General features: G+C 60.7%; 1 protein-coding gene across 1 annotated transcript in view; it reads left to right on the top strand.

Annotated features, from left to right (window-relative positions):
- The window catches only part of RBM19 (RNA binding motif protein 19), a 129028-nt gene extending 103896 nt beyond the window's left edge, over window positions 1–25132 (top strand). The window contains exons 23-25 of the mRNA XM_046640636.1: window positions 6206–6326; window positions 23828–23940; window positions 24569–25132. Coding sequence (XP_046496592.1) covers window positions 6206–6326; window positions 23828–23925 — 219 coding nt within the window. The 3' untranslated portion in view covers window positions 23926–23940; window positions 24569–25132. The remainder of the gene's footprint in view (window positions 1–6205; window positions 6327–23827; window positions 23941–24568) is intronic.
- Window positions 25133–26886: the final 1754 nt, after the last annotated feature.

Genomic DNA, 26886 nt, shown 5'->3' with positions numbered 1-26886 from the left:
CCGAGCCCTTACCAGGCCACACCGCCTCGTTGCCTCATCACTTCTGACCCTTGGCTACCTGGGGTCGGCCGTCTTTTCCTGGTGGCTCTTATTTCACCCAGAGGTCAGAGGCGGCATGTCACCTTTGTGTCCCCTAATTTGGGGTTTGTCTCAGAGTAGGTCCTCCACAGCCGTTTAATTGGGTTGGAGGGAGCTGAGTGAGTGAGTGAATGGAAGAGATGTCTGTCTGAAAGATTTTGGACACGACAGCCTGGAAATGGGGCCCCGAGGGTTTCTCTTAGAAACTCCCCCTGGCTCCATGGTATCATGACTTGGGATGGACCGAGGTGCTGAGTGAGGCCCACAGTGGGAGCCACTTGCTGCTGTGCAGAGAGCCCAGCTTATTCCAGCACCAGCTCCTGCCTCCCTGCTGCCCTGTGGAGGCCGCGAGTAGCTGGCGGGCTGTCGAGCGCTTGCCTCCAGGGCTCTGGGAGCAGGGGGACAGGGACGAACAGGATCTCTTCTCAGAGCACAGGACGGCCCCCCAGGGGAGCTGACACTGCACATCCCGGGACGGCAGACCCTCCTCCCAGAAGTGACATGCCCCTGTTTTCCCACTACCTCGGCAGAGAGAAGGAGCCAGACCCCTGAGGGTCCCAGCTGGGGCCGGTGCTCCTGTTCCCTTTGTTCAGTCTCTGTGCTCCTGGGCACACGTGGTCATTCTTGGCCAGCTCAGGTCACACTTCCTCCAGGCATCAGGGGCACAGATGGCTTGGGACAGGTTGGCATGGTCCGTGCTCAGGTGCAGTGGCGTCTGCTGAGAGACGCAGGCCTCCCACTCTGCAAGACGCAGAGCAGAAGGAGCCGAGAGAGTGCCCTGGACTTCTGAAGGCTGGAGCCGTCCTCGGCGATCCCGGAAGCCACAGCCCCTGGGACAGGAGCCCTCCCAAGGGCACCGAGTTGGCTTTGTTGCCACAAGGAGAAGGTCTGTCTCCAGGGAGAGCCGTGGAAAGGTCAGGCCCAGCGCCACACTGGCAGCCTTCCAGCGCCTTGTCTGTTCTGTAAAGGTGGCCGCCAGGCCTGCTCACTCTTTAGCGTGCGACCAGCATTCCCCTCCGCCATCCCAGAGTTCCTTCCAGGGAGAGCACAGAAGGCAGCGGGAGGCCGGGCTCTGGGCACCGCAGTCGGTGGTGAGGTCAGAGATCAGAGAGGCGGGGTTCCGGGACAGCCAAGCCAGAGAACCGGATCACAGGGCTAGCTCTGGACTCAGAGCAGTCTTGTCGGGCCTCACGTTCTCTGAGCAGAGCGAGGCCTGAGACCTGCTATCTGAAGCGGGAAGTCCATCTGCCCCGGGTCAAGGCACAGGGACTTCAGCAGCCATCTGGGTCAGGACACAGACTCTACCCCCAGATGGTTCAAATGAAGAGAGATTGATGGAGGGGTAAAGAGGGCTCGGGGACTACTTGCCAGGGATAGTGAAGCCCCCAGACACCAGTGACAGTGGGAGCTGTCACCACCCTTAGGCCAAAGGGCTGCTTGGAGGGAAAGGTGAGAGCCAGAACTGTCAAGGAGGGGCTGCTGGCAGGAGCTGTGGTCCTGGGGCCGGGAGCAGGGAGAGAACCCCCCTGCAGTCTCCCATTTGCTTAACCTAAATAGAAAGCAGAGGGCAGGGAGGCCTGGTTATCCAGCCTATGGGGGCCAGCCCCACAAGCACAGAGCGTGGGCCCGGGGAGAGGAGCAGGAGTAACCAGTGCCGGCCCATCAGGCGACGGCAGGAAGTGGCACCAGAGAGCAGGGGTCCCCTCTTCTGCCATGCTCTCCTCTTGGCCGGAAGAATGCACCGAGCCTTCCTTCTAGATCTTGAGGTTTCTGCAGCGACACAAGCAGGCGATTGGGTGGTCTCCCAGGTCCTGGTGGCATGGTGCCTGTTCCCGTCTCCCGAGGTCCCAAAGTCGTGTCTGCCAGACCCAAGACTGTGTGCATCAGTCTCGTCCCAACCAAGAGGCAGACCAACCCAGTCATCTGGACAGTCGAGGGCGAGACGTGCTCCTCGCCCTGCAGCTCCATGGTCTGAATCCCAGAGTGTGCAGGAACTGTGGCGGGGCGCCTAAGCCAGCCGTCCATCTCCAGCCAGGACCAACCTCACTGCCCCTGCCAGTCTGGAGACGTGTTTTCTGGACCTCAGTGAAGGAATTTGCTCCAGAATGTTCCCTGAGCGCACTCTGTCCGGAGCATTGTGCTAACTGTAGCCAGGCCAGGGCCTTCCCTCCGAGGGTCGAGGTCGAGCTGGGGAGCAGCACACAGCGGCGTTACAGGGCAGGTGCCAGGATGGAGCCTGCGTTCAGGGCGCAGGAGGACCCCTGGCTGCAGCCTGTGTGAGGAGGGCGGGGCCTGCAAGTCGGCTGTGGCCAGGGAGCTCTTCCAAGCTGGCGCAGACGCTACAAAGGCCCAGAGACAGGACATACAGAACCTGAAAGGCAAAGGAGGAAGGGAGGTGGCCAGTGCTCAGTTTTCCCGTGGTTGAGATGGAAGTTAGGTGGCGGTCATGGGACTAGGCGACCCACGATCCACGATAGGAGAAGCCCTTGGCTCCGTGGGAGGACACAGGCAGCGAAGTGGGACTGGGAGAGAAGCGTACGGCCGGGAGCAACTCCCTGCCCCCTCTGTCGAGCCCCCAGCCCTGCACTGCCCCCGAGCGAGCGCCCCAGCATGCACGGGGCCGAGGGCTGTAGAGCAGCAGAGCCCGTGCCTGGGCAGAGGTGGAGGACGGCTCTTTCTGGGGAGGAGGTGGCTCAGGCGTCGGTGGAGCCAAGTGTGGCACAGACCGGGGAGCAGCTGCTGGCAGACCTCAGGCCTGAGGGGCCAGGGCTGCACGTCCCCTCTGCTGCCTGGACCTTCCATGCAGCTCAGCGTCTCCCCCTGCACGAGTCTGCAGCCCTCAGGGCCGGCTCTGTCCTCCTCCACACCCTGCCTCCCGTGACGCCCCAGTGTGACAGGCCTCATTCGGCTCTGTTCAGGACACGCAGTTCCTCAGCATTCAATCTAGGGTCCATTTTAGCCTCGAATCACTGTCCTCATGCCCACGACAGTTTGAGACCACCACAGTGCAGCCACCCAGGCAGTGGGCACTCAGGAAGGCACCCTGATTGCTTATTAGCCTGCAGGGGTTAGAACTATTTTTGGAGAACCACATATTCTGCTCTAACTTCACATACAAAAGAGCTTTTGTGTCCTACCTCCCGTTGTTTCTGCTCTTTAGCAGGATAATGGGGAGTCGAGTTGAGGGCATACATAATAGTAACAGCCCACATTGAGTGAGGCCTCTTATGTGCCAGCCAGTGCTGTGCTAGACTTAATAGTTCCTTGAATCCTCCCATCCATTCTCTGCTGCTGCCTCTCTTTTACACATGAGGAAACAGGCTCAGAGAGGGTAAGCAGCTTGCCCAAGACCACACAGCCTGTAAGTGGTGGAGCAGGGATTTGAACCAAAGTAGCCTAGGTCCAGAGCCCTCAGTCTTAGCTGCTGTGCCACCTCACCTCATGAGGTGAAGAACCCTTCCAAAGAGGAGGAGATGACAATTTGCCAGGGTTGATGTCAGAGGGAGGCCAGGAGAGGAATTGTCAGCAGCTCCTAGGATGAATGGAGACCTCTCCAGGCTTGTGTGGCACAGGAATGGAGCACGGGGTTCCGGGGGTAAGAAAGAACACACTGGAATCAGAGAGGGAGGCCGGGGTTGGGGCATCTCTCCTGGGCCCCCTCCCCGCCTCTGTTAGTCCCTTCCTCTGACGTCAGCTTAGCTTCCAGCCCCTTGCCCGCCCCCGCCCGAGCGTGTCCCGGGGACCGCAGCTCCTCGGGGACCCTGGCGCCAGGATGGAATACCCGCCACGCCAGACTCCCGACAAATTTCTCTACCCCGTCTCCACACCCCAGCTCCCGCAATCAGGCTGTTTCTCTGCCTCGCCAGCTGAGAACGCGTGTGTTTTAAAGCTCTGAATGGGCCATTTCGGCTCAGAGTCCAGATGCATTTTTATATCCACATGGAAAAAAATGCAGAGGCTCTGCTGGCAGTCGGAAAGAGTTGTTTAAATTAAAGTTAAAAAAAGAGAGAGAAAAGTTCCCTGCACCTGGCCCTTCTCAGAAAAGCACAGAAGAGAGCAAAGCGCTTCTTCAGTTTGGCCACGCGTCTCGTTTTAAAAAGATGCATGTCCCACCGCCTCCCGCCAGTGTGTGCTTCAGATGCCGTTGTTTATGGGATATCTGCCCTGCGCCCCCCACGGGGCTTGTTGTGTGTAAGTCCCGCAGTCGGCCCCATTTTATAGATGAGGAAACCGAGGCTCCTAGTGGGGCAGGTGGCTTGCCCACGGTCACTGTGTTATTTTGCTAGGAGGCCAAGCAAAGTACCACTGACAGGGGGCCTCAAACAACAGAAATGTGTCCTCTCACAGTTCTGGGGGCCAGGAGTCCACGATCAAGGCGTCGGCAGTGTTGGTTCCTTCTGAGGGAAGGTCTGTTCCAGCCTCCTCCTCGCTTCTGGTGACAGCGGGCATCCTGGGCTTGCTGGCATTGCTCCATCTCTGCCTCCGTCCTCACGCGCACTCGCCCTGTCTCTGTGTCCTCGCATGGCCGTCTCTCAGAAGGACACGGCCCCACTGGATTAGGGCCCACTCTGCTGCAGTGTCCTCGGCTTAATCTACTCACCACCCCTGCAGAGACCTTGTTTCTGAATAAGGTCACACCCTGAGGTGCTGGGCTTTGGGGTTTCGGCATCTCTTCTGTGGGGCACAATCCAACCCCTGACAGTCAGGCTGCGATTGACGGCCAGAGTTGCATTGGTTCTAGTCCCGAACCCTCCGGGGTAGCCACGGCCTGCTTGCGGCGCCAGAGAAGCAAGAGGCACAAACCCCACAGCTCCTCCTCCCGTGCCGGAGCCCAGAAGCGGAGAAGCAGCCGCCCCTGTGCGCCATGCGTGCTGCCGAGCACCCGGAGCCGGCCCTGCTCACACCCCGCGCTGACCGGAGGCCTCCTGCTGCGAGCAGGGGCTTGCAAATGTGATAAGCCCATGGCACCAACACAATGGATTCTAGCATCTATTGAGCGCCTACTCTGTGCCCCCACACCGCTCCAGGCACTTTCCCTGTTAGCTCCTCCTCCTCTCTAGAACCCTTAGGTTGGAGTACCATAACACTCCTGTTTGATAGATGAGGAAACTGAGGCCAGGGAGATGCGTTTAACTTGCCCGGGCTCTTGGAGCTGAGAATTCAGAGCCCGCCCTGCCCGGGCAAGGTGACTCCGGAGCCGCTCCCGGCCATGGCCTCTGCCCCACGGGAGCATTGCAGGAAGGGCCCCCGCGCAGCGCTCTGGTTGAGACCCAGCAGTGCTGAACGGGGAGCTCGCCGGTGCTGCAGGATTCAGTGATGTGAAGGGTCCAGAAGGGGCTAACCTGGAGGCGGGAAGTGGCTCGGTGCTGGCGGGGCAGCGACTGCTAATGAGTCCGCAGTTTCTCTGGGGTGATGATGATGAGAATGTTCTAAAATCGATATGGTGACAGTGACACACTCCAGATACACTAAAACCCACTGAATTGTGCCTTCAAATGGATGGCTTGTATGGTGTGTGAATTGTGTCTCAATCGAGCTGTTGGAAAACAAAAACCAGAAAGAGGGCAGTAGGCAGAGTGGGGAGGTCGGGAACAGCACAGAGCCAGCGGGAGGAGCGCATGGCGGGACCCAGGCCAGCGGCCAGGAGGGCAGGGGCTGGTGAGGAGGCCGAGGGTGGCAAGGAGAGATGGGGCACAGAATCCCTAGGGCTAGCGAAGGACAGTGCCACCAAGCAAGACGGAGGGGCCTGCGTGGTCGTCATCGAGCGGCTTCAGGCTCAGCTTTCTCACGTGGCACTGCCCCGACAGCCGGGTGGGAGGCCAGTAGGCTAATGGGGTTGCCTGCCCCCAATCGGATGTAACGTGGGATAGAAGGGGGCCACTGGGCCCAGGCCCTGACAGCAGATATATTGACTGCACAGTCACTTGCAGCTCTGTCCCTGGGAACGTAACCCACTAACTGAATAGATGTGCCCACGGCTCCCACACCCTCGCCAGAGATCAGGTGTCACCAGGGCGCAACCTTGCCTACAGGTTTTCAAGGCCGGCAGGCAGGAGGAGGGCAGAGGGAGCATCTGCGATGAGGTCTCAGCTGATGCGCTGTTTTGTTTCCTGTCCCCTGTCCCCAGAGAGCCTTCAACGCCCTGTGTCACAGCACCCACTTGTACGGCCGGAGGCTGGTCCTGGAGTGGGCCGACTCCGAGGTGACCCTGCAGGCCCTGCGGCGGAAGACGGCCGAGCACTTCCACGGTAAGAGCCCCGGGCTTCCAGAGAGCTGCCCTCCGCTGGGCGGGCCGCGGGGGCTTGGGCCCTGTCCCCTCCCAGCCTGTGCTGGGTGCCCCCGTCCGCCCCTCCACTCCCTGCCCTGTTTCCCTACTCCGTGCCGGGAGGCTGACCCGTGTGGACAGTGTCGGTGGCCTCGGTGCCTTTTGGCTTCTAGTCAGGACGGGTCATTGGGAGGCCTTGCCGGGAATCGGGGAGAGGAGGGGAGTGGGGTCAGGGTGTTTCTCCCCCACCTCCCTCCCCGGTGTCCCTCCCAGCATGGAGACCGTGTCGTTGTGCTCATCCGTGTCACGAGTCAGTTCCTCCCTGGGCCCCCGTACCTGGCACAGTGTCTGGCGCAGGCCGGGCCCTCAGTCCAAGGCTGGGGAATAGACGAGCCAAGGTGAATGAGGAATGGCAGAAAGCAGGGTCAGTGTGCTGTTGCAAGCTCACGACTCAATAAGTCCCCAGATCCTGATGGGCAGAAGGAGAGCCCATCCTATCGACAGCCATTGACAGGCCCAAATGCACCTGTCGGCAAATGTTTGTGTAAGGGACTCTCCTGGTCCCCCCGCAGCCCCAGGCCAGTGGCAGACGCCGGCTCGGCAGTTCTGCCTGCGTGGGAGAGCAGCCCCTTCAATAAATTGAGTTCCAGCGACAGCAGTGTCGCCTCAGCCCAGCGAAGCTGTGGGAGTGCCTGTCTCCACTCAGCTGCAGGCCGAGCCCAGCCGGCGGCAGGTAGAATAATGGTAATAAAGACAGTGGTTTGTTTGCGTTCGTCTTCCCGTTGATCCCCCCTCCGCAGCCCTGTGAGGTGGGCACGGTTAGCCCACTTTACAGGTGGGAGAACTGAGACCCACCAGGCACTGAGGTGACTCGTGACACCTGCTGTTGATTCAGGACTTCCCGTGTGCCAGGGGCCGGCCTGAGGAGGGCACGCGCATTGTCTCGTTGCTCCTCTCAGCAGCCCTAGCAGCTGTGGGCGCTGCTGTCCCCATCTTGCCTGGAGAGGTTAAGCGATGTGTGCGCCCAGAGTCACTCAGCTAGCAAGGGGCGGAGCTGAGCTTGAACTCCAGACCGACTGCAGCCCCTGCCCCCGTGCGCTGTGTTAGACGGCAGACGCCGTCATCAAAGGGTCCGGCTCCGTGAGATCTGAGGCGTGTGTGTGAGTGTGCCCTGCAAGGAGGGCCTCCTTCATCCTGACCCCCCCAGACCCTGAGCCTAGAATCTGCGGCCTCCCTTCCAGCAGTGGAGGGACTGAATGGTAAATCGTAATGAGAAACAACGCACAGCCCTTTAGTGTTGACACAGCATGTCCTCATAGAAGGCCTGTGGTGTGCGTGTTCCGTTGTCCCTGTTCACAGGTGAGGAAACTGAGGCGCAGAGTTGGGGGCTGGACGAGTCGGCACAGAGTGGTCGCTGGGGAAATGTGAGTCCCTCTCTCCCGCCCGCCCCACTGTCTAGTTGATCCCTTTGGGAGACGGGAGGCGCTCATGGCAGCCCTGAATGTTCGGAACAGGGCTCTGGCCTCCTGCCCTCCTGGCCGGACACTTTGCCCTGCTCTGCTCCTTCCCTGTGGCGAAAAGTGCCCAGCTCATTTGTGTTGAAATCCGCGCTGTTCGGAGCTTCCAGGCCCTGGCAGACTCGAGGGCAGGTGGGATCCATGCCCAGTCGCTCCCCCAGCCCTGGTCTCCGCCAGGCAGGCACTCAGATCTCAGGAGGAGGCCCCGAGCCCATTTGCCTGAGCACCAAGGCCACGACAAAGGGCTCCCTGTGGACGGTGGGCCTCGGAATGAAAGGCCGGCATCCCTGCCATTTGGCAGGGCCCTGCAAGAAGCTTGCTGGTGACGCCGTGGCCTCCGAGCTGCCCTCGGGGACAGTGACCCCAGCCAAAGACCTCATTGTGACCGTGTGATCAGTGAGAGCCACCCGAGTTTGCCCCTGCCCTGAGGCTTGCTTCTCCAGCAGACCAGCCACTAACCTGGGGCGACCGTGAGGACAGGATGCTGGTGGGCCGAGAGCATCCCAGCGCCCCTGACCAGGCTCTCTGTCCTCCAGGGGGTCCCTGACGAGCCTAGGTCAAGGTAGACAGCTCGCTGTGCAGTGCAGGCGAGATGATACTAATCATTGTTATTATTACTGTAACAACCTTCATCTGTTAAGCCTTACTCCGTGCCAGGTCCTATCAGTGGGCTTTTACAGGTACTAATCCTGCGGAATCCTAGGAGGTAAATACTCTCCTCGTCCTCTGTTTCACAGATGAGGAGACTGAGGCACAGAGCGGGCAGATAACTTGCCCAAGGGCACCCAGCCATGAGGGGCCGAGTCAGGAGTCAGACCTGCCTCTCAGCTGCCTGCTGCACCACACGTTCTTACGGCAGGTGTGCGCCACTGTATGTGTCCCCGTGCCCGTCTGTGACCTCGGGCAAGTCGCTCGGCCCCAGCCTTGTCGTCTGCACAATGCCCTGGGGTGCCCACCTCGGGAGGGGACGCAGGGCTCCGGGCGATGGTGCGTGTGGCGCTCCTGGCGCGTCGTGAGCATGCGGCCGTGAGGCCTTCTCCCTCCCCGTCAGGCTCTGTTCTCCTTCCTTCTCTGGGCCGCCGAGAACGCTGCCCACCTTCTGCGCCTTCCGGTCAAGGCCGGCGAAGGGGGATGCCCTCTGGGCAGAGGGCTGAGACGTAAGGGAGAGCCCCGGTTTTTACACACCTGGGCAGTAACAAACGTGCATGTGTGTATGAGAGAGAGAATGGATGTGCCCCAACACAGGCAGTGCTCAGGACAATGTGTCTGCCTCCGACTCGAGATGCCATCTGGTCGCCCATGTCTCGAGGGCGTCCCCATGCCTCGCACGTGGTGGGCGCTTATCAGTGCACTAGGCGATGCGGAGGAGGAGGGGGAGGGGGAGGGGGAGGACTCCTACAGGTAAGACGGCATTCAGACCATGTTGCCTTCTGCCACAGTTGTGGAAGCTCGAGTCTGGTGCTCACTGCTTGTCCAGCTCCCAGAAGAAGCCTGTTTTGGCCCTTCACCCTCCCTGCCCCCAGTGGGAGCCTTCATTCCGTCCTCTGTCCCTGGATGATGGCAGGGCGTTATGTTTCCTCTTACCTGTTGATGCTTACAAAACACCCGTCCCATCCCATTGAACAGCACAGAGCCGGTCTCTGAAAGTCATTTGAGAAGTTGCGCTGAGGACACAGACCTTGACCCCAGGCAGAGGGGGCTTTCTACAGGGACCAGCAGGCCGGCTGCCTCCCGCACAGCTCCCCGCAGGCCCGTCTTCCTGCCTCCCCTCCCGGCCCAAAATCAGCTTTCTGTCTCTATCTCGGCAAGGAGGAGGAGGAAGGGGAACAGGAGGGGGAGGGGGGAGGCAGGGGAGCAGGGGGAGGATGAGGAGCAGGGGGAGGACGGAGAGTGCTATTCTGTGGGAGGGTGGAGCGTACGATGCGGGGCAAAGGAGGAGTGGTGGTCGCTGGCTGTGTCCCTTTCTTCCCGAGCGTGTTACAAAACAGCAGGGTCGCAGCATCGAGAAGCTTTCAGGGCCTGGCAGGCCTCGGGGCCCGCGAGAGAACATAATGGGACGGAAGCAGCCCGCCCGCGCCAGCCTCCGTTTCCGAGTGCACGCCGCCGGGGGAGGCCGGGCAAACAGGCTTTTCTGTGGCCCGGGGGCGCGGCTCGCTGCCGGCGTTGTCTTACTCCAGCTGGGAGCACTGATGGGCTGTGGTTAGCCGTGGCACCTTTCACCTCCCGAGCTGGGAGCGCGGACATGACCAGCATGGCAAGCGACTGGCAGCGGCGCTGTCCCCCGCCCGAGCCAGGCCCGCCGGCAGAGAGAGGGGCTCGCCAGGCACAGACGAGCACCTGTTCCACGCCACTGGCCTCAGGCACGCAGCTGGAGCCCTTATCCTCCAGATCTCAACCCAAGTGTCAGAGGTCAGTTTTCCCCAACACGGCTGGTCCCCAGTTCCCTCATCTGTGACCCCCACACCCCGTCTTCCTGCCACTCTGTGTCCCAGTGGGCGATTGTCGACTCTCTCTTCTTCCCGCCAGGCTTTACCCTCCAGGGGACACGCCCTCTGCGTGTCCCCTGCCTAGGCCCTGCGTCTAGTGCAGGGTGGGTGCGTGCTAACTGGGGGGTGAGTACTCAGACATCAGTGAGACCTTAGCCATCGGCAGGGCCGGTTCTAACTGAGCACCTAGCATGTGCTGGGCACTGTGCAAGGGTCAGAGCTCAGTCCAGCCTCACTGTCACCCACAGGGAGGGAAACCGGCTCCAGGCCCCACGGCTAGTTAGGCAGGCAGCCAGCCCCGGGCCCTGTTTGGTCTTAAGCCGGATATTCCTAACCCTGAGCCAGAACACCACCGGTCTGGAAAGAGGCAATCATGTCACTTCTTACTAAAGATTGAGTCAGATGAAAGAGAAAGAAAGACAGGAGAGAGCTTTGTCGAGGACCTACTGTGTGCAGGGAGCAATGCCAATGCCAAGTGGTTTCATTTGAGCCTCCCAACTCCCTGGAGAGAGGTGCTATTCCCATTTTTCTGAGGTACAAACTGAGACCCAGAGAAGTCTAGTGACTTGCCTGAGGGTACACAGCTCTGCACACTGCAGAACAGACAACCCCATTCCACCACTCCCTATAGCCCCAGCAGTTCCTAAATCCCAGATGGTCCCCCTTATCGGACCTGGGCTCCAAATCCAGGTAGGGCAGTGGTTGCAAACAACGGCCCACAGGCAGATCCAGCCCACAGCCCATTTTTGTAAATGAAGTTTTCTGGGCACACAGCTATGCCTGTTCATTCACGCGTGTCTGTGGCCGCGTTCTCACACTGCCAGGCCAGAGCTGAGTCGCTGCAACAGAGACCCTATGGCCCGCGAAGCCTAAAATATTCACTGTCTCACCATTTATAGAAGAAGCTTGCAGCTGCCAGGCCAAAAATGGCTACCCTCATTTTATCCCAAAGCCTCTCACCATGACCCGCTTTTTTCAGAGAGCCTACAATTCCAGAGGCGTCGGAACCCCCTCCACCCCTCTGCCCAGAGTCCTCTGCTCAGGGACTCCAACTTTCCCTTTAAAGGGCCCCATTTTCCCTTCTCACTTGGCTCCACTTTCATTGGTTCCTTCGCTCAGTTCTTCAGTGGTAGCTGGTCATCCGGCCCTTACTCAGCACAGAGCACAACAGTGAACAAGAGAGAGGGTCCCTGCCCGCATGGAGCTTATGTTGAGGGAGAGACAGAGGACAACAAAGAGAAAGTTAGTAACATCACAGTTCTGATGTTGGCAAGCCCTGTGGAGGAAATGAGAAGAGAAAGGAGAATAAAACATACTCCTCAGGCAGGGAGAAGGGGGAGAGGTTTCCATCTGGGGGCTGGAAAAAGTCTTTCTGAAGAGTCAGCGTTTCTGTGTGATGCAATGGTGCCAGCCAGCCAGAGAGATCTGGGGGAAAACATTCCAGGCAGAGGGAACTGCAGATGCAAAGGCCCTGGGGCAGAAGCATGTTCCAGCAGGTCCTTGTGCCTAGAGAAATGGTCCAGACTGGAGAATGGTGGGAAGCAGAGCTGGAGAGGCCAGCAGAGCTCCCTGTGGGACCTTGTGGGGCGTGGCAGGGAGCGTGGCTTTTATTCAGGTACACTGGGAAGTCCCTCCAAGATTTAAAGAGGGGAGTACCCTGGCCTCATTTACACTGCCAGACCTTATCCTTGCTGCTATCTGGGGCATGCGTTGTAGAGAGGCAGGAATGGAGGTAGGAGTCCCCTTGTAGTTGTCCCAGCAAGCAAGCGCAGTGGCCTGGGCGGGGACAGAGACCAGGGGCAGAGAGAAGCAAGTGGGTTGAGTGTAGTGGTAAAGGTGGAGCCAGCCGGACTTGATTCTCAAGACAGGAGGAGTTAGGGCGGGTGCCGAGACTTTTGCTGGAGTCGCTCCGAGAACGGTGGTGCCCATGACGGGCGAGGCCCGGGAAGCCGGGGAGAGCGGGTGGGGGGTGTTGTGGGCAAGTTCGGTGTGAGACTCTCTCAGGCCTCCCGCGGGGTGTCACACGGATAGATGTATGAGTTCAGAGCTCGGGGGCGACGTCTGGGCTGAGATATAAATTTGGAAGTCCTCAGCACACGGATGAGATTTAAAGCCTGCCGCAGCTCACCCCGCCCCCACCCCGCAACTGAATCATTCAGAGGATGGCACGTTTGCAACAGATCGGGACCAGGAGAGCCCGTTACCCCCACAGCAGCCCTGGCAAGTGTGCCTCCTTGATCCTGGCCATGAAAACATGATCATCGGCCTTTAAAAACCACCGTCAGGAAAGTTCAGGCAAGTATGTGAAGTTAGAGAATTTATTATTTCAAATATCCCTCTGCTGTGCATCTCCCCAGCCATCTGGAGACAGAAGTTTCCCGTAAGCTCCCCGCCTCATTTTTATTCCTCAATTTGGGTGCCTCTCATTCCTTCCTTCTGACGTCACTGTGGCAGCCCTTCCTCGGGAGGTGTCGAAGGCCCAGCAGGAGGCAGGTGAGGGCGGACTGTCCCAGATGGGGGAAGGGCCCCTGCAGGGTCCAGGGGCATGAGAATGGCTCACCCCTGCCCTCTTGGAAGGGGGTTGCCTTCCCTGCCCAGGGTGCTGTGTTCGGTTCTTTACCTGCTCCCAGCCGCGTGGGTGGTGCCACCAGGAGAGAGGTTGAAATTGGCCTGGGAGACCCACTCTTCCTTGCACGCCCCCAGCCATCCCCGCTGGCAGAGGCAGAATTGAGAGAAGAAAAATCAAGAAGCTGGAGTGTTTTGGTCAAGGCGGCTCCTAGGTGGCAGCTGCTTGCAGGGGTGCAAATGGCTGGCCGTGGGGAGGGAGCCACATTCACAAAGCCAAAGTTTCTCCCTGCAGAGGGGCCGGCGAGGCTGGAGGGTCCGGGAGTGAGCTGGAGCAGGTGTCCTCCGGGTCACCCCCTCCTCCTCTTCATTCTTTCCGCCCCCCACGCCCCGAGCCTCTTGGAGTGGCGTTTTGGAAATATTTCCAGGCGCTTCAGCAATATCCTGCACACTGTCTTCCCTGTCCCCCGGGAACGGCTGTCCGTGCAGGGAAGGTACTTGCTCCCAATCCCGCTAAATTGTTATTGACTTGTGTTCTCTGCGTTCTGCAAACATTTCACTCAGCCGTCGCCAGCGAGGCCAGGAATCCTGCTAGGGCTAACGGGGAAACCAGCTGTGCCGGGCCATTTTTCCTGCTCTTCCTCATCGATCACGGAATTAAACTGACAGAAGGAGAATTTCAGAGCGACTTGGGAGGGGAAGGGGCTGGGCCCGGATTGGACGAGGGTTTGGGGACCTGGGGACCAGAGTGTTAGAAATCGGGGCAGGAGGAGGTGGACTGGCCTCCAGGGCTGTGGCTGGCGGCAGGGGCGGCCGGTTTTGTTTCTGAGCGGCAGGCTGGCCCAGGCCCGAAAAACCCGAGGAAAGCACACAGATGTGGAGGGTTTCGTTGCTTCTCCACAACCACAAGTAGAACCCGTGGGGTTGGGTAGAGAGACGATAAATCAGAGGCCGTGCAGGTGAGCCGTCAGCTGAGGCCAGCCACACATCTTTACTTTGCCTATAAGATGTGAAAAAAGTTTTGTTTTTTTAATTCATCGCCACTATTTTGCTACCAGAAAATGTGACCTGAAAATTGAGATTCTGTTCTCTCTTGAGAAATCTGGATCTCTCTTGAGAAATCAGGTCTGACCACCCTGAGGGTCCTACACTCCCAGAGGGCAGCTGGAGCTGAATCACATAGCTTGCCATTTGCCGCAGTCCACAGTCCTCCCTATAGTCACCCACCCAGACCATTTGACTCCTTCACAGTCCTGCCTGGCCCTTCCAGGCCTTTGCACTTACGGATCCTGGGGCAGCCTCATTCCCCGTGGGCCCCTTGAGGCGGTGCTACTGATCCTGCTTTCTGGCATCTACTCCCAACCCAGGGCCTGTGCCAAGAGGAAGGGGGCAGGCAGCTAATGTCAGCGGAGCCCCTAGAAGTTGAAAGATACCTCCAGGCCCGGGGCAGGGAGGTGGGGGACGCCTTCTACCATTTCCCACCTCGTTTTTCTTCTGTCCTCTGCAGCGAGTCACCTTCACCCGGACACCGGCTCCCCGCCCCCCCCCCCCCCCCCCCGCCGCCAGCTCCCAGCCTGCAGAGGCTGCTCCAGCACCTGTAACTAATGCACACACGTGCAGGGGCGAGCCCGAAAGCCCAGGCTCAGCCCGGCCTCACAGCCCTGCCGTGGGCTGAAGCCACCACAGTCCAGGCCAGGGCACCTTCACCGACCCCTGTGGACGAGGAGCCGCCAGTCCAGCTACCTGAAACCAGTGTGTGCCCAAGATGCCCAGAGGACCGAGCGAGGCCGACCCTGGCTGCACTGTGGTCCCCTGCTTCCCAGGGAGCCAGAGCCCTTAGCGCCCAGAGTAACAACGGCAGTAGTCACAGCAGTCTCAGAAGCCATTGCCCACCCAGGCCATTCACACTGAACCTCTGGGGGAGGGTCCAGGCATCAGTGGTTTTCTAGATGGTTCTATCGTGCAGCTGGTTGAGAAACACTGGCCTCTTGAGAGAACGTCTCCTGCAGCAGGGTGGGTGCTGTTCCACGCATTTCCTGTGGAGGAGCTCCCCCTGAGGAGGGCGCGGCCTGCGTCTCCCACCGCAGGGCAGGCAGCTGAGCCACAGGACCATAGGCGTTGTGGGTGTGACAGGAAGGCCCTGGAGCCAGCCCCGTCCCAGCTCAAGGCCCTGTTTGGGGAATCCGTGGGCACGTGAGCTCCCCAAGGCCTAGAGTAAGTGCTTCTGCATCTGAAAAATGGGACAAGGATACTGCCCTGCTCCTGGGGCTCTGGACGCCACTCTCAGAAGGCACCTGGGAGCCGCCCTGCTCCTGTCCTGAAGAGCTGGGCTCAAGACCCGGGTTGCAAGGGCTCCCTGCCTGCCGTTGGCTCGTCCTCCTCAGCCCTCAGCGCTGACTCAGCCTGCTGGGTGGCCGGTTGGTAGGGCCCTGCCTGCCCTCTGCATGTCCTCGTAGGAACCTCATTGTCCCTTTTCACGTTGACTCGACACCTCTGCTTGCCTGGCTCTGGGCCGAGGGCTTCCACACCTTATCTCGTCGGCACCTCTGCGGTGGGTGCTCCTACCGAGCCCTCTCTACAGAGAGTAAGTCCAGTCATCCCGAGGCCGGGCACCAGTGAGTGGCAGAGCCCAGACCTGGCCCTGGGGCCCCAGCATGGCCTCTGGCTGGTGGTCCAGTGTGTCCTTTGGGGTCTTCTTCACAGCTGTGTCCCTCGCACCAGGCCTGGCACATAGCACACACTCAGTGAATACTGGCTAGGATGACTGAAGGCAGGAACCCACAGGCCTGAGGTCTGGAGGGCAGGCCCGTCCCCATTTCGCAGACAGGAACACTGAGGTACGGAGTTAAGCTCTCCTTTAAGTGCCTGCAGCAGAGGGGCGGGGCTGGGGCCCAGTCTCCTGCCTGCAGGCTCTGAGCAGGGGCTCTCAGTCACAGCTGGTTCTTAGCAGGACCAGCCTTGGAAAGGCACTTCCTTAGAACAGCCTCCTTGTACCGATAAAGAGCCACTAACTTGGTCTTGTGAGCCGGGCCGGTCCTCTCCCTGACGAGTGCCCTTTATTGTGCGAGCATCTAGTGTGCACCTGCTCTAAACCGAGCCCCGGGGTGCAGACCCATCTGGGTGTCTGCAGGTTCTGCCCTTGGGGGCTGCAAGATATGGAGCCAGGAGGCAGGGGGACCCGGGCGCCGGCAGCTGAGGGGGTCTGGGGCAGGCAGCCTCACCCACCAGGCCAGCCCACTGCCCACACGCTGTGTCTCAGGCGCCCTAATTCCCACAGGGTGGGACTCGCAGACTGCTTGTGCCCCCAACAGCCCAGGACAGCAGGCCGCTGAGTCTGAAGGCTGTGGGTGCCTTGTTCCAGCCTGGAGTCCCGCCCTCCCCACTCCACCCTCCTTCCTCCCCTGGAGGGACAGACAGGAGAGAGAGCTGCATCTGCCCCCTCACCCCGCCACTGGCCTGTTGGAGTCGGCTCAGGCACGGGTTTAGCAGAGCAAAGCCTGCTGCGGGGGCCTGCGCTCCACAGTCGGCCAAGGCCTCGCCTGGCCTTTGTCTCCCAGGATAGCAAACCCAGGGCCTCCAGGAACAGGCCGAAAACACACCACGTGAGTGAGCCTCCCGTCTCCAGGGCCCAGTAGCACGCAGCCCATCGGCTCCCTTTAGGTGGGGACCTGGGCCCAGGGTGGCCGATCAGCCAGTTTCAATAGGAGCTAGAAATGGAGATCCTTGTGTAGCATCTCCGTGTGTTTACATATTGGTTACTCGTTTTTTAGTTCAGTGATGTTGGCAAATCCACATGCTCTTCGGTGGGCCTGTGGTGTGTGGCTCTGCTTCGTCCCGTTTGGTCACCTGTAGACCCTGGGGACTTGGTCTGGATCCCCTGGGAGCAGACCCTGAGACTTGGATTCTGGCACCAAGCACACCACCTAAGAGGTGAGCCTAGGAACGCACGTGGGAGGGGGAGGCGGGGCGCCAGTCCAGGGGCCTCGATGAGCACCCACAGCTCAGAACTGTCCCCCGTTAGTTGACGGAGCTGGGACATGTGTCCACCCGCTCCCCGTTGACCCACCTCACTGGTGGAGGATTTCTCCAGGGGCTTAAATCCCAGACACGTCCTGCCAGCCCTGTGCCAGGGCCACACGGCCCTCGAGGCGGGATGCCATTATCATGTCCCAGAGCTGCGTGCCCGTGCTGTGGGTGACCTCCAGGGTGGGGTGCCCAGAGCAGCTGCTGCATTTGTCTGGGGCTGGTTTTGCCACCCCCATTTTATAGAGGAGGGAGGTGACCTGCCCACAGGCTCTGTGACGGCTCCCACTGATGACAGCGAGAAGGCCAACCTTTGTGGAGTGCTTGCTGTGTGCAGGGCCCTGTGGTCCAGGCCTGACGCCTGTGTGCTCTTCCCAGGCTCATAAGCACCAAGGAGCGGGTGCTGTTCAGTAACTGCAGAGGCTGAGCACAGAGAGCCTAGGCTCCTTGCCCCGGGCCGCCCAGCCGGAGCCGCAGCCTGGCGCTCGGAACCGGCCTCACTGGGGTCACGCCTGCCTCCTCTCGGGGTTCTGGGTTCTGCCTCCGGAACCAAGCCCTGCGAAGCGCTTGCTCTCGTCCCCCCCGACAGCCCCCGCCCGCCCGCGCCTTTCTCTCTGCCCGCCTGTGCCTTCCACGCAGGGCGACGGCGCCAGCCAGGGCTGGGAAAGAGGCGCGGGCTGGCATTCTGTCAAGGAATTAATTGAAAAATAAAATCATTAGATGGGAACTCCAGAAATGCAGAATGGTGGTTGGAGGGGGAGGGGGCAGGACTAGGGGGTTGCTGGGGGCCGGCTGAGCTTTTTGTCAAGTTAATTTCCCGGGTATTGATGTTTGGTGACACTCACTCGTTGTTTATCTTCGGGTGCAGCTGTAAGACTGAAAGAAAATGCACAGCTTGTTTCGTTTATTTATTTTACACCTTCCTCTGGTTCCGCATTATGTTTGTTTGGTGAAAACCCACTGAGGCTTTTGATGTTGGGGAAGCGGGGTTTCAGCAGCTGTTCCTGCGAGCTGGGTGCTCTGCGCAGGCAGGGCCCGCAGGGAGTGCCGGGTGCTGTTGGATGGAAACTCGGGGCCCAACGTGACCTCTGGGGGAGCATTTGGGGACCCCACCTGGGCCAGACGCACCAGCCCCCCGAGAACAGCATTGGCTCAGGGCACCAAGCCCTCAGGAAGGCCCGGCTCCATGCACGAAGTCGCTAATCCTCACAGCCGCCCCACGAGATGGTCCTGTTTTCATCCCCAGTGTTCAGACGAGGCCCAGAGAGCTGAAGTGACTTGCCCAAGATCACGGAGCCCTTAAGTGGCAGAGCAGGGACCTCTGATTGTCTGACTTGCAAGGCTGTGGAGTTGGCCGGTCGCTAACCTGCCTTCCATGCCTCCCACCCCACAGCGGTCGGTGGATCCCCCTGGGCCTCCATTTCCCAACCTGGGGGGCGAGGGATCGTGCCTCCTTTGGCCTGGACGAGCCAGTTCATTTCCTTCACTTACCTAACGACTCGTTGCACGTTGCCGACTGTCTGTCCACCTTCCTCTGACAGCCCCGCCCTGTTGGTGCTCACTGGCCAGCGGCAAAGAGATGGGTGTTAAACCAGCCTCTCTGATGTGAGAGATGGTGACAGAGGTGTTGCCCTCAGCCCCCTCGATAGAGCCTCACCCAGGAGCTGGGCGTTGCTCTTTTCACTCCTTCCATCCCCACCACAACCACGATGTGGGTATTCATAGTGTCCCCATTGTGCAGCTCAGGAAACTGAGGCACAGTGGGGCTAAGTCTGCTGCCTCGGCCACACGGCCAGTCAGCGCCCGCGTGCCTGAGCGGGGAGACCATCAGTACTGAGGAGAAGCAGGGGTGCTCCGAGAGCCTCCCACAGAAAGGGAAACCCCTCGCCTGCTCCAGACGGTCTGGGAGGGCTTCCTCTACTCTGGGACCTGGGGTCACAGAGGGAGGGGTGGAGGAGCAGGCTGGTCGCCCTTCTTATACATGCGGGGTCGCATCTCAGAGGGGCGCCTGCCCTGCCCCGTGTCACACAGCTTGGGAGCCAGAGCCTAGCATGTCCCATCCTAACGTCAAGCGTGTGACCGCGTGCCCCGTTGTGGGCTCCTGTGTGGCCTCGACTGTGCCTCCGCCCCCGGCAGGGCCCCTCGGGAGCGCCACGTGGCGCCGCACAGAGCTTGTGTGGGTTGCAAATTGGACCCGCCAAGGTGGCTGAGGTGCACTGGAGGGCTGCCGCTGACTGTGGGGCCTTGGGGGTGCGCCCCCTGCGCCTCCACCTCCGCAGCTGGGCATTGGGGGACGCCGCCCGCCTCCTGAGGGGCTTGTGGGACTCAGATGGACGCTGCTTGTCACGTGGCCGTCCTGTGCGTGTTTCCTCTTCCAGCTGCATCCCCCTCCAGCTGGGCCTCAGTTTCCCCAGCCAGATGCCGTCTTGGGTGCCTCCCAGCTCTGACACTCTGTTTTATTGCTATTCCGAAAACAGCAGTTTCATTTTTTAAACGTTAGTGACCCTGATGCCCTAGGGCTCCTTCATTCATTCATTCAACAAATGATTCCAGGGCACCTACTATGCGCTGGGCCCTGGGACACGACAGCCAACCAGACAGACCCAGCCGCCGGCACACGGAGCTCGGGGTCTGCCAGGGCCCGGCCAGCGCAGTCTTGGGGACCCTCTGATGGCAGGCAGGCTCTCGAGGAGCTGGGCAGGCCCTCGAGGAGCTGGGCAGGCCCGAGTTACCCTGGGCTGCGCTTCCCTAGGAGACTCCGCGGGGGCAGGTGCCGGGGTGCCTGCTGGGCACTGGGGCACGCTGCAGGGAAGTCCCGGTCACCACCTGCAGGCACTCCTTGCCGGTTGGTGCTGTAAAAGCTCCCACGCGCCTGGCACGGCGGCAGAGGGCAGGTCTCCCTTCCACCATGTGCCCTCGTCCTTCTGGAATGTTCCTGTGCTCGCACCACCTGCTGGAAACTGCGAATGTGAGAAGGGCGTGTGCGTGGGTGGAAGTTCACCCAGGCGTAGTTAGCGCCAGCCGATCCGAGGCGCAGAGGGCAGCAGTTCCGTCCCCTCAGTCCCTCCCGGGCTCCTGCAGGACCCCTGGGCTGCCTGCTCCAGAAGAGGGAGCAGAGGCTCCGCAAGTGAAGCGCCGACCCCAGGGCCCCCACTGAGGTGGGGAGGGCCGGGATTGGAGCCCAGCTCTGGGTGGCGTGGGGTCTTTTCATTCCCCACGGCTGCCTCTGCAGGGCCTCAGAGCATGAGCCTCCTGCGGGCGGGAGCCTGTAGCCCCCATGCTGCCGCACGGGTACCCGGCTCTCTAAGTGATTGTTGGGTGACCAGAGGGGAGGAGTCTTTGGAGCCCAGGTGGCTCAGGGGAAGGTGGGCCCTACAAGCGGAGAGAGAACAGGGCTGGCATTCCAGGCGAGCATGGAGAAGACCTGGTTCACCCGTCTTTAAAGCAGTGAGGCCCAGCTCCTGGGCAGAGACAAGCGGGGTTGGTGCCCGTGGGGCTGGGGCTGAGGTTGAGAGGCGCCTGCTGTCTCAGAGGGCAGTTGATGCCAGGGAGGCAGCTGGGGTCTGGCCGTGTTGACGTCACTTCCTCCAGGAAGCCGCCCTGATAGCCCCGGCACAGGTGCCTGCCACATCCCAGTGTGGTGGATTCTGCGCTGAGCTGCAGTTGTCTGGTTGCTTCTCCATCTCCCCACGCTGGCCCAGGGCCCGCCTCGTTCACTGCCCTGCCCAGCCCGGAGCAGGTGCTCACATCTCTGTCGTATAAGTGCGGGTTGTTGCAGACTGCTCTCTGTGTCCTTCAGCAGCCTTGTCCCCCTGTCGTTTGTTCAGTCAGTCACTCAACAGATACTCGTTGAGTGTCTGCTGTGTGCCAGTCTCTGTCCCAGGCCCTGGGGATAGAGCAGTGAACAAAACAGACAAACCCCCACCCCCCGGAGCCAACGTCCTGGGAGGGAGTCAGACAATAAACTGCACAAGTAAACGTCCTCACAGAGGGGTCAGTGCTGCGGAGGGAAATGACCGGGAACAGGGCGTCACAGGGACTTGTGATTTTAAACAAGGAGATCAGGGAGAGCTCACCAAAAAGACGAGGCCCCCAAGTGGCTTCCTGGTGGAAGAGGATTTTAGACAGAGGGAACAGCAGGTGCAAAGGCCCTGAGGTGGGAGAGGTGGGTGCCAGGGACCAGGAAGTGGCTCGGGGTGGCTGGAGCAGAGTGAGTGAGGGGAGAGTGGTAACTGAAAGTTCAGAGACACGACGGGCTGCCTGTGTGGCCCTGGCAGCCACCCTCACAGCTTTAGCTCTTCCCCAGGTGAGATGGCGCCGATGGAGGGTCTAGACAAAGGAGCAACATGCTCCAATGTAAGTTTTAACAGGATTCCTCTGGCCACCATTCAGGACCAGATTCTGGGAGGGAGGGCAGAGGAGGCTGTGGCCATCCTCCAGGCCAGAGATGACAGCCGCTTGGGCAGAGGGGCCGCGGCAGAGGTGGGGAGAAGGGCTCGGAGTCCAGAACGGTTTCCGAGGTTGAGCCACGCAATGGAAGCCTGACACCTCCCCCTTGCCAGTCTCCCAGAGCCATGCTCGGTCTGTGCGAGAGAAAATGCTGCGGAAGTGAACGCTGCCAGCTGCTGCCACCCCCACCCCTGACCACCCCCCAGACCCCAGGCCAACTGTGGCCCGGGAGAGCAGGGAGCCACCGTCCCAGGCGTGGGGAGCGGGGCGCCAATGACAGGCCCGCACGCCATGTTTTGCTGCCCTTCTGTTTCCCTGCTCCTGTTACCCACCACGAGTTCAGTTTCCAGAGGCCCCTGTGCATCTTCAGAGCTGGCCGTCATAAGGAACCAAGAGCCACGAGGAGAGGAGAGAAGGCCGGGGTCTAAGCCACCTCACCCCCAGCCCCTCCTGTCCCCTCTCCCCTTCTGTGGTTAACAATGACAGGTGCAGCTGCCAGGCCGGAGGCTCCCCAGGCGGGCGGGGGCAGCCTCCCACGCCTTCCTGGCCCTCCATCCCTAGACCGCGCCATCCGCTCTTCCCTCGTCCAGCAGATACACATGCGCCCCCCCAGGCAGCGTGCTAAGGCAGGGACAAGGAACAGGCAGCGTCCCGAATGAAGAAATGCCCGCAGAGGGGCTGGGAGGGGAGGTGCTGTGTCAGACGGTGGCCAGGGGAGTCCTCTCTGAGGAGGGACCTGGGAGCTGGGGCTGGACTGAGGGGTCCGGGCCCTGTGGGTGCGGAGGCGTCTGGGTGGAGCGAGCTTCCCGAGCCTGGAGGGAGGGCCGCCCCAGGGATGCCGCATCTGTGTGGCGCAAAGCCAGGGAGCTCCGAGACCCCCGAGCGGTAGTACCTGTTCTCGAAGGATCCCTCGGGCTGCCTGTAGCCCTGGGCCCTGAGGGCGAGGCGGGAGGCGGGTGAGAAGTGCTTGGGTCAGGCGGGTGGCCGTGGAGATGAGAAGGGGTCGGTGTCCCTGTCGGTTTTGGAGGCACGAGATGGAGAAATTGGCTCAAGGAGGCCAAGTCACTCGCCCAAGATCACCTGGAAGAGACTGGAATTCTTCATATCTGGGCCAGGCGCCGGGCTGGGCTCTGGGGAGAGCGGGTGAGAAAGACATGCCCGCCACCCAGCGGGGAGATGGAGGCACAGGGTCACAGGGGTGGCTTGTTCCACCTGGAGGACTTCACAGAGGAGGTGTCATTTGAGCCGGGGAGGAGAGGGAATCAGGACGGCCTCTCTACAGCCGCATCTGTCCAGATCATGTGATACCTGTGAGCGAGGCTGACCACCAATGAGTGGTTGGACCAGCAGAGGGACTGACGGAGTGGGCCAGCCCTGAGCCCAACCTGCCCCCACCCCATTCCCTTCCTGGAGGGCCAAGGGGACCAGCACACCCTCTCCTGCCTCCCTTTGTCTCTCTGGCATTCTCTGGTCAGCACTGGAGACTTTAGTGAAAAGTGGGAAGACTGTGGGCTTTAGTGTGGCTTGAGTTCAAATCCTGGCTTCGCCCCTTCCTAGCTGAGGGATCGTAGGCTTACTGTCCGTGGCTCAGGTCCCTCACCTGTAAGAGGCAATAACAGTTCTTGCCTGTGGGGTAGTTGAGAGGATTGGAGGTGTAGCACATAGTAGATACTCAATCAGTAGTGTTTGGGGCCCAGGCTTGTATTTTGCTGAGCCCACCCTGCCCTTTCATACGACTGTGCTGTGCGCCTGCATCCCCTTACCCCTCTCCTCACAGAACTCCTCTGTATTCTTCAAAGCCCAAGTCAAATAGCCCCTCCTTTCTAAAGGCGCCTCTGATTGTTACTCCTTCCTTGCCTCCTGTGGGTTCCTTGAGCGTCTATTCACCCAGCATTTATTGAGCACCTACTGTGTGCCAGCTGCCTACTATACCATTAAGTGTCTGTGACCTCCAAGAATAGAGGAACAGCTACTTGTTCCCTCAACCCCTGCCCTCACTTGACTCAGCCCCTCTGAAGGTTTTCGGCTCCCCTAGCCTGGCAGAGATTCCTTACCCTCTGAGCTGCTGGGAAGGCGCCTTCCTCCCTCCCTTTTGAAATGGAGTCCTGTCCCCTGAGACGATGGGAGGGGGCGGCCACAGAGCAGGAGGGTTTCTGGGCCGGGAGAGGCAGCCCCATGGTGAGTGAGGCTGCAGACTGACCGCAGTGTTTCTCTCCCCTCTTCCCCGCCTTCTCTCATTCCTCCTCCTCTGAGTCTCTCCTCCCTTTCTTCTCTTTTCTGGTTCCTTCTGTCTCTCCACTTGCCTCCCTTCCTTTCTCTCCCTGCTCTGCTCGTCCCTCTTCCCCCCTCCCTCCCTCCCGCTCTCCCTCTCTCCGTCTCTCTCTTCTGCCTCCCCACCCTTTCTGCTCTTCTTTTCTCCTCTCTTGCCATCTGGGCTCCCACAGAGCCCCCGAAGAAAAAGCGGTCTGTGGTGTTGGACGAGATCCTGGAGCAGCTGGAAGACAGTGAAAACGACAGCGAGGAGCAGACCCTTCAGCTGTGAGCTGGCACCGAGAGGGTACGTGCTCCAGGGCCCCGGGGACCGGGACAGCCGCTCCAGCTCCTGCGCTGCCCGCCCACCCGCCACGTGCCCAAGGTCAGAGGGGACGAGGGCCTCAGTCCTCTGCCCCGTGCCCACAGGCTGTGCCCAGCACTGGAGGGCCAGGGCAATGCACAGCCCCCACGTTAGGGTGTCCCTCACAGCAGCTCGAGGACCTGGGAGCAGCAGAGACAGCACCCCGCCTCATGCCCAGGTCTGCTGCTCCCACAGATGTCCCCTCCCCTCTCGCCCAGCACCCTGAGACGCAGCCTGGCCCCGTCCTGTGGGAGGAAGGTCAGGCACACAGGGACTCACGACTCGCTCCAGGGTGCGCAGCCACGTGGGAGCTAGCCCCCCGTCCCGGGTCCCAGGAGGGCTGTAGCACCAGGGGTGACGGCAGCTCCCTGGAGTGAGGCTGCTGGGCACGCAGCCCCGCTCCACCCGGCACAGCCTGGGCACCCTGGCCCAGTCTCCTCCTCACTAACTGGTCCCCCCCTCGTAGGGCTTTAGTGAGAAAGAAAATGCAGTAACCCATGAACAACACCAGGCTCGGTGCTAAGCGTGCAAGACAGGCTCCAGAAGCTTCCGTCCTTGTTCTCCCCTCCAGGACTGCTGAGCTGGAGCCCCTCCTGCGTCTGTCTGAGGCCTGCTCACAGCGGGGGACTTGGCCTCTGTTCTGCTGCATCCTCGCCTCTTGGGACCGTGCGCCCTGGTCTGCTCACCATGGCCTCCTGGGTCCCCTCTGGCCACAGGGCCGCTCATGAAGCCGAGCTCCAAGCCCAGGCACCAGGCCACTTGGCCGAGCTCAGCTGTGTTGCTAATGCCGGACACCCTGTGAAATATATCGAGTCCCCGTCCTGGCAAACGATGTCCCAGGCTTGGGGCGCCCACAGGCGCACACCTCCTCTAGCCTGGAGACACGCCTCCCCAGGGGGGGCCTGTGGCCAGCGCACGCCAGGAGGCAGGGTGGTGGAGAGGAAAGAGCTGCGACCCATCCGCCCTGGGTCTGAATCCTGGCCTAGCCTCCCCAGCCGTGTCCTGGGACCAGCGAGGTCCCCTCTGACCCTCAGCTTCTCTTTCTGTGAAATGGGGGTGAGGGTGCGCCTACCTCAGAGACGGTGCTTGGACTCAGGCAGTCAATCCAAGTAAAGCCCAGAGAAAGCGCCCCTCAGCACTGTGGTTTCCTTCTAAACGCAGGGCGCCGGGCGGGCTCCAGCTGAGAGGAGCCTGTGACTTGGTGAGTGAGCCCTGGTCTGTGCCAGGTTGTTCTAGAAGGGGCTTCCAGTCTCCACCCAGTTTCCAGAGTTCCCTGGAACCCACACAAGGCTCCTCGGCGTTGGCAGCCCCCCTATTCCTGAGGGGCGGCATGACCTAATCCCTCCCACTCTCCTCTGAGAAGTAACGGAGGCGAAGACGCCAACCCCACGTGGCTCGCTCCCCAGCTTCTGTGGCGGGTTGACCCACAGCCTCGGGTGACTGCAGCGTCTGGTGGAGGCTGTCCGGTGGGGTTGATGTTAACCCTCACCGAGGCCAGACCCTCTGGTGACCAGGCTCCCAGTCGCTGTGGGTCTCGGGGTGACAGGGCTGGGTCCATCTGTTCCTCCCCACTGCTCCTCCTGTTTAGGGGCGCGTGGGTCCTCGTGCATGACCACACAGGTGGCGCTCAATTTCCACACCACCAGAGCCAGGGGGATGGTCTGTGCTCACCAAAAATAGGATCGTCAGACCTGTGGGCCTGACACGGAAGGAGGCATCATTGGCCCTGACTTCACTGACCAGATGATGGTCCTAGGGTGGCCTGGGATGGCCATCCCCAGGGCAGGATTCGCCACCTCCTGGTGCCAGCGTGCCGAGCTCGGGCCGTGCATTCAGACCAGTGTGGGTGCCGGGTACCAATCCGCCACTCGCAGCCTCACGAGCCTGGGCCAGGGACTTGACCTTCCGCATCCTCAGTCTCCTGTCTGTAAAGTGCGTCCGTCACGGTGTCCTGGGCCCAGAGAGCTTCTGGCACCTGCAGGTGTGGCTCTGCCTGACCCCAGAAACTCGGTTCTCCACCCTTGGTGCTTTCCTCCTTCCTCTGTCCACAAGGAAAGGCCGGGAGGCCACAGGCTGAGCCCAGAGGGGGCTCACCGACAGCAGGGGATGAGGGAGTGAGGTCCTGCTCATCAGGCTGACGGCCTGAGGGAGCAGCAGGAGGGGGCACCAGCCACTCGCCAGCCTGCAGACCCCGGGAGACCGTGTCCCCTTCCTCTTCCTGCCCCCACCTGGCCTCTGTGCCCCCACCGCAGGGGCTCACTGTCTAGACCCGTCAGCAAATAGGAGCAGTCGATTCAACTCCCCCAGAGGTCTCAGGGTGCCCATCACCCCGCCTTCACGCCAGACCTGGCTTTCTCGGGCAGCCACAGTAGACGCCACCCTCATCTCCTCCCGCCCCCTCCCCCAGGAGCACTGCCCGCTGCACGTGCAGCCTGAGCTGGGCCCGTGAACTGGATCCCGACAGTCAGAGTTGAAACCCTTCAGACCCTACACACACACACACACACACACACACACACACACACACTCACTCACTCACTCACACACACACTCACTCCTCACCCATGGGAAAGCCCTGCCTCGGCTGACCCCGCCACTCGCCCTCACGCTTGCTCTCTGGCCTCTCCCTCTACTTTCCCACCTCAGGGCCTTTGCACTCGCCCTTCCCTCCTGGGATGCTCTTCCCTACCGTTTTCCTGACTGCTTTCTTTTTTACTCCCCTTTGAGATCTTAGTTTAAATTCTCCTCCTCACTCAGAGACAGCCTCTGCCCTCTTTATGGAAAGCAGCCAGGCTCAGTTCCCCTTGCTCACCCAGCCCTGCCTCTGTGTCCCTGTCTCAGACGTCCCTGTCCCTTTCCATCACAGCACTCAGTGCGGGGACAGCCTGG

This window comes from Equus quagga, chromosome 15 (genome assembly GCF_021613505.1).
Source record: "Equus quagga isolate Etosha38 chromosome 15, UCLA_HA_Equagga_1.0, whole genome shotgun sequence".
Lineage (NCBI taxonomy): Eukaryota > Metazoa > Chordata > Mammalia > Perissodactyla > Equidae > Equus > Equus quagga.
The sequence above is the reverse complement of the archived record's forward strand: the minus strand, read 5'-3'. Positions and strand labels throughout refer to the sequence as shown.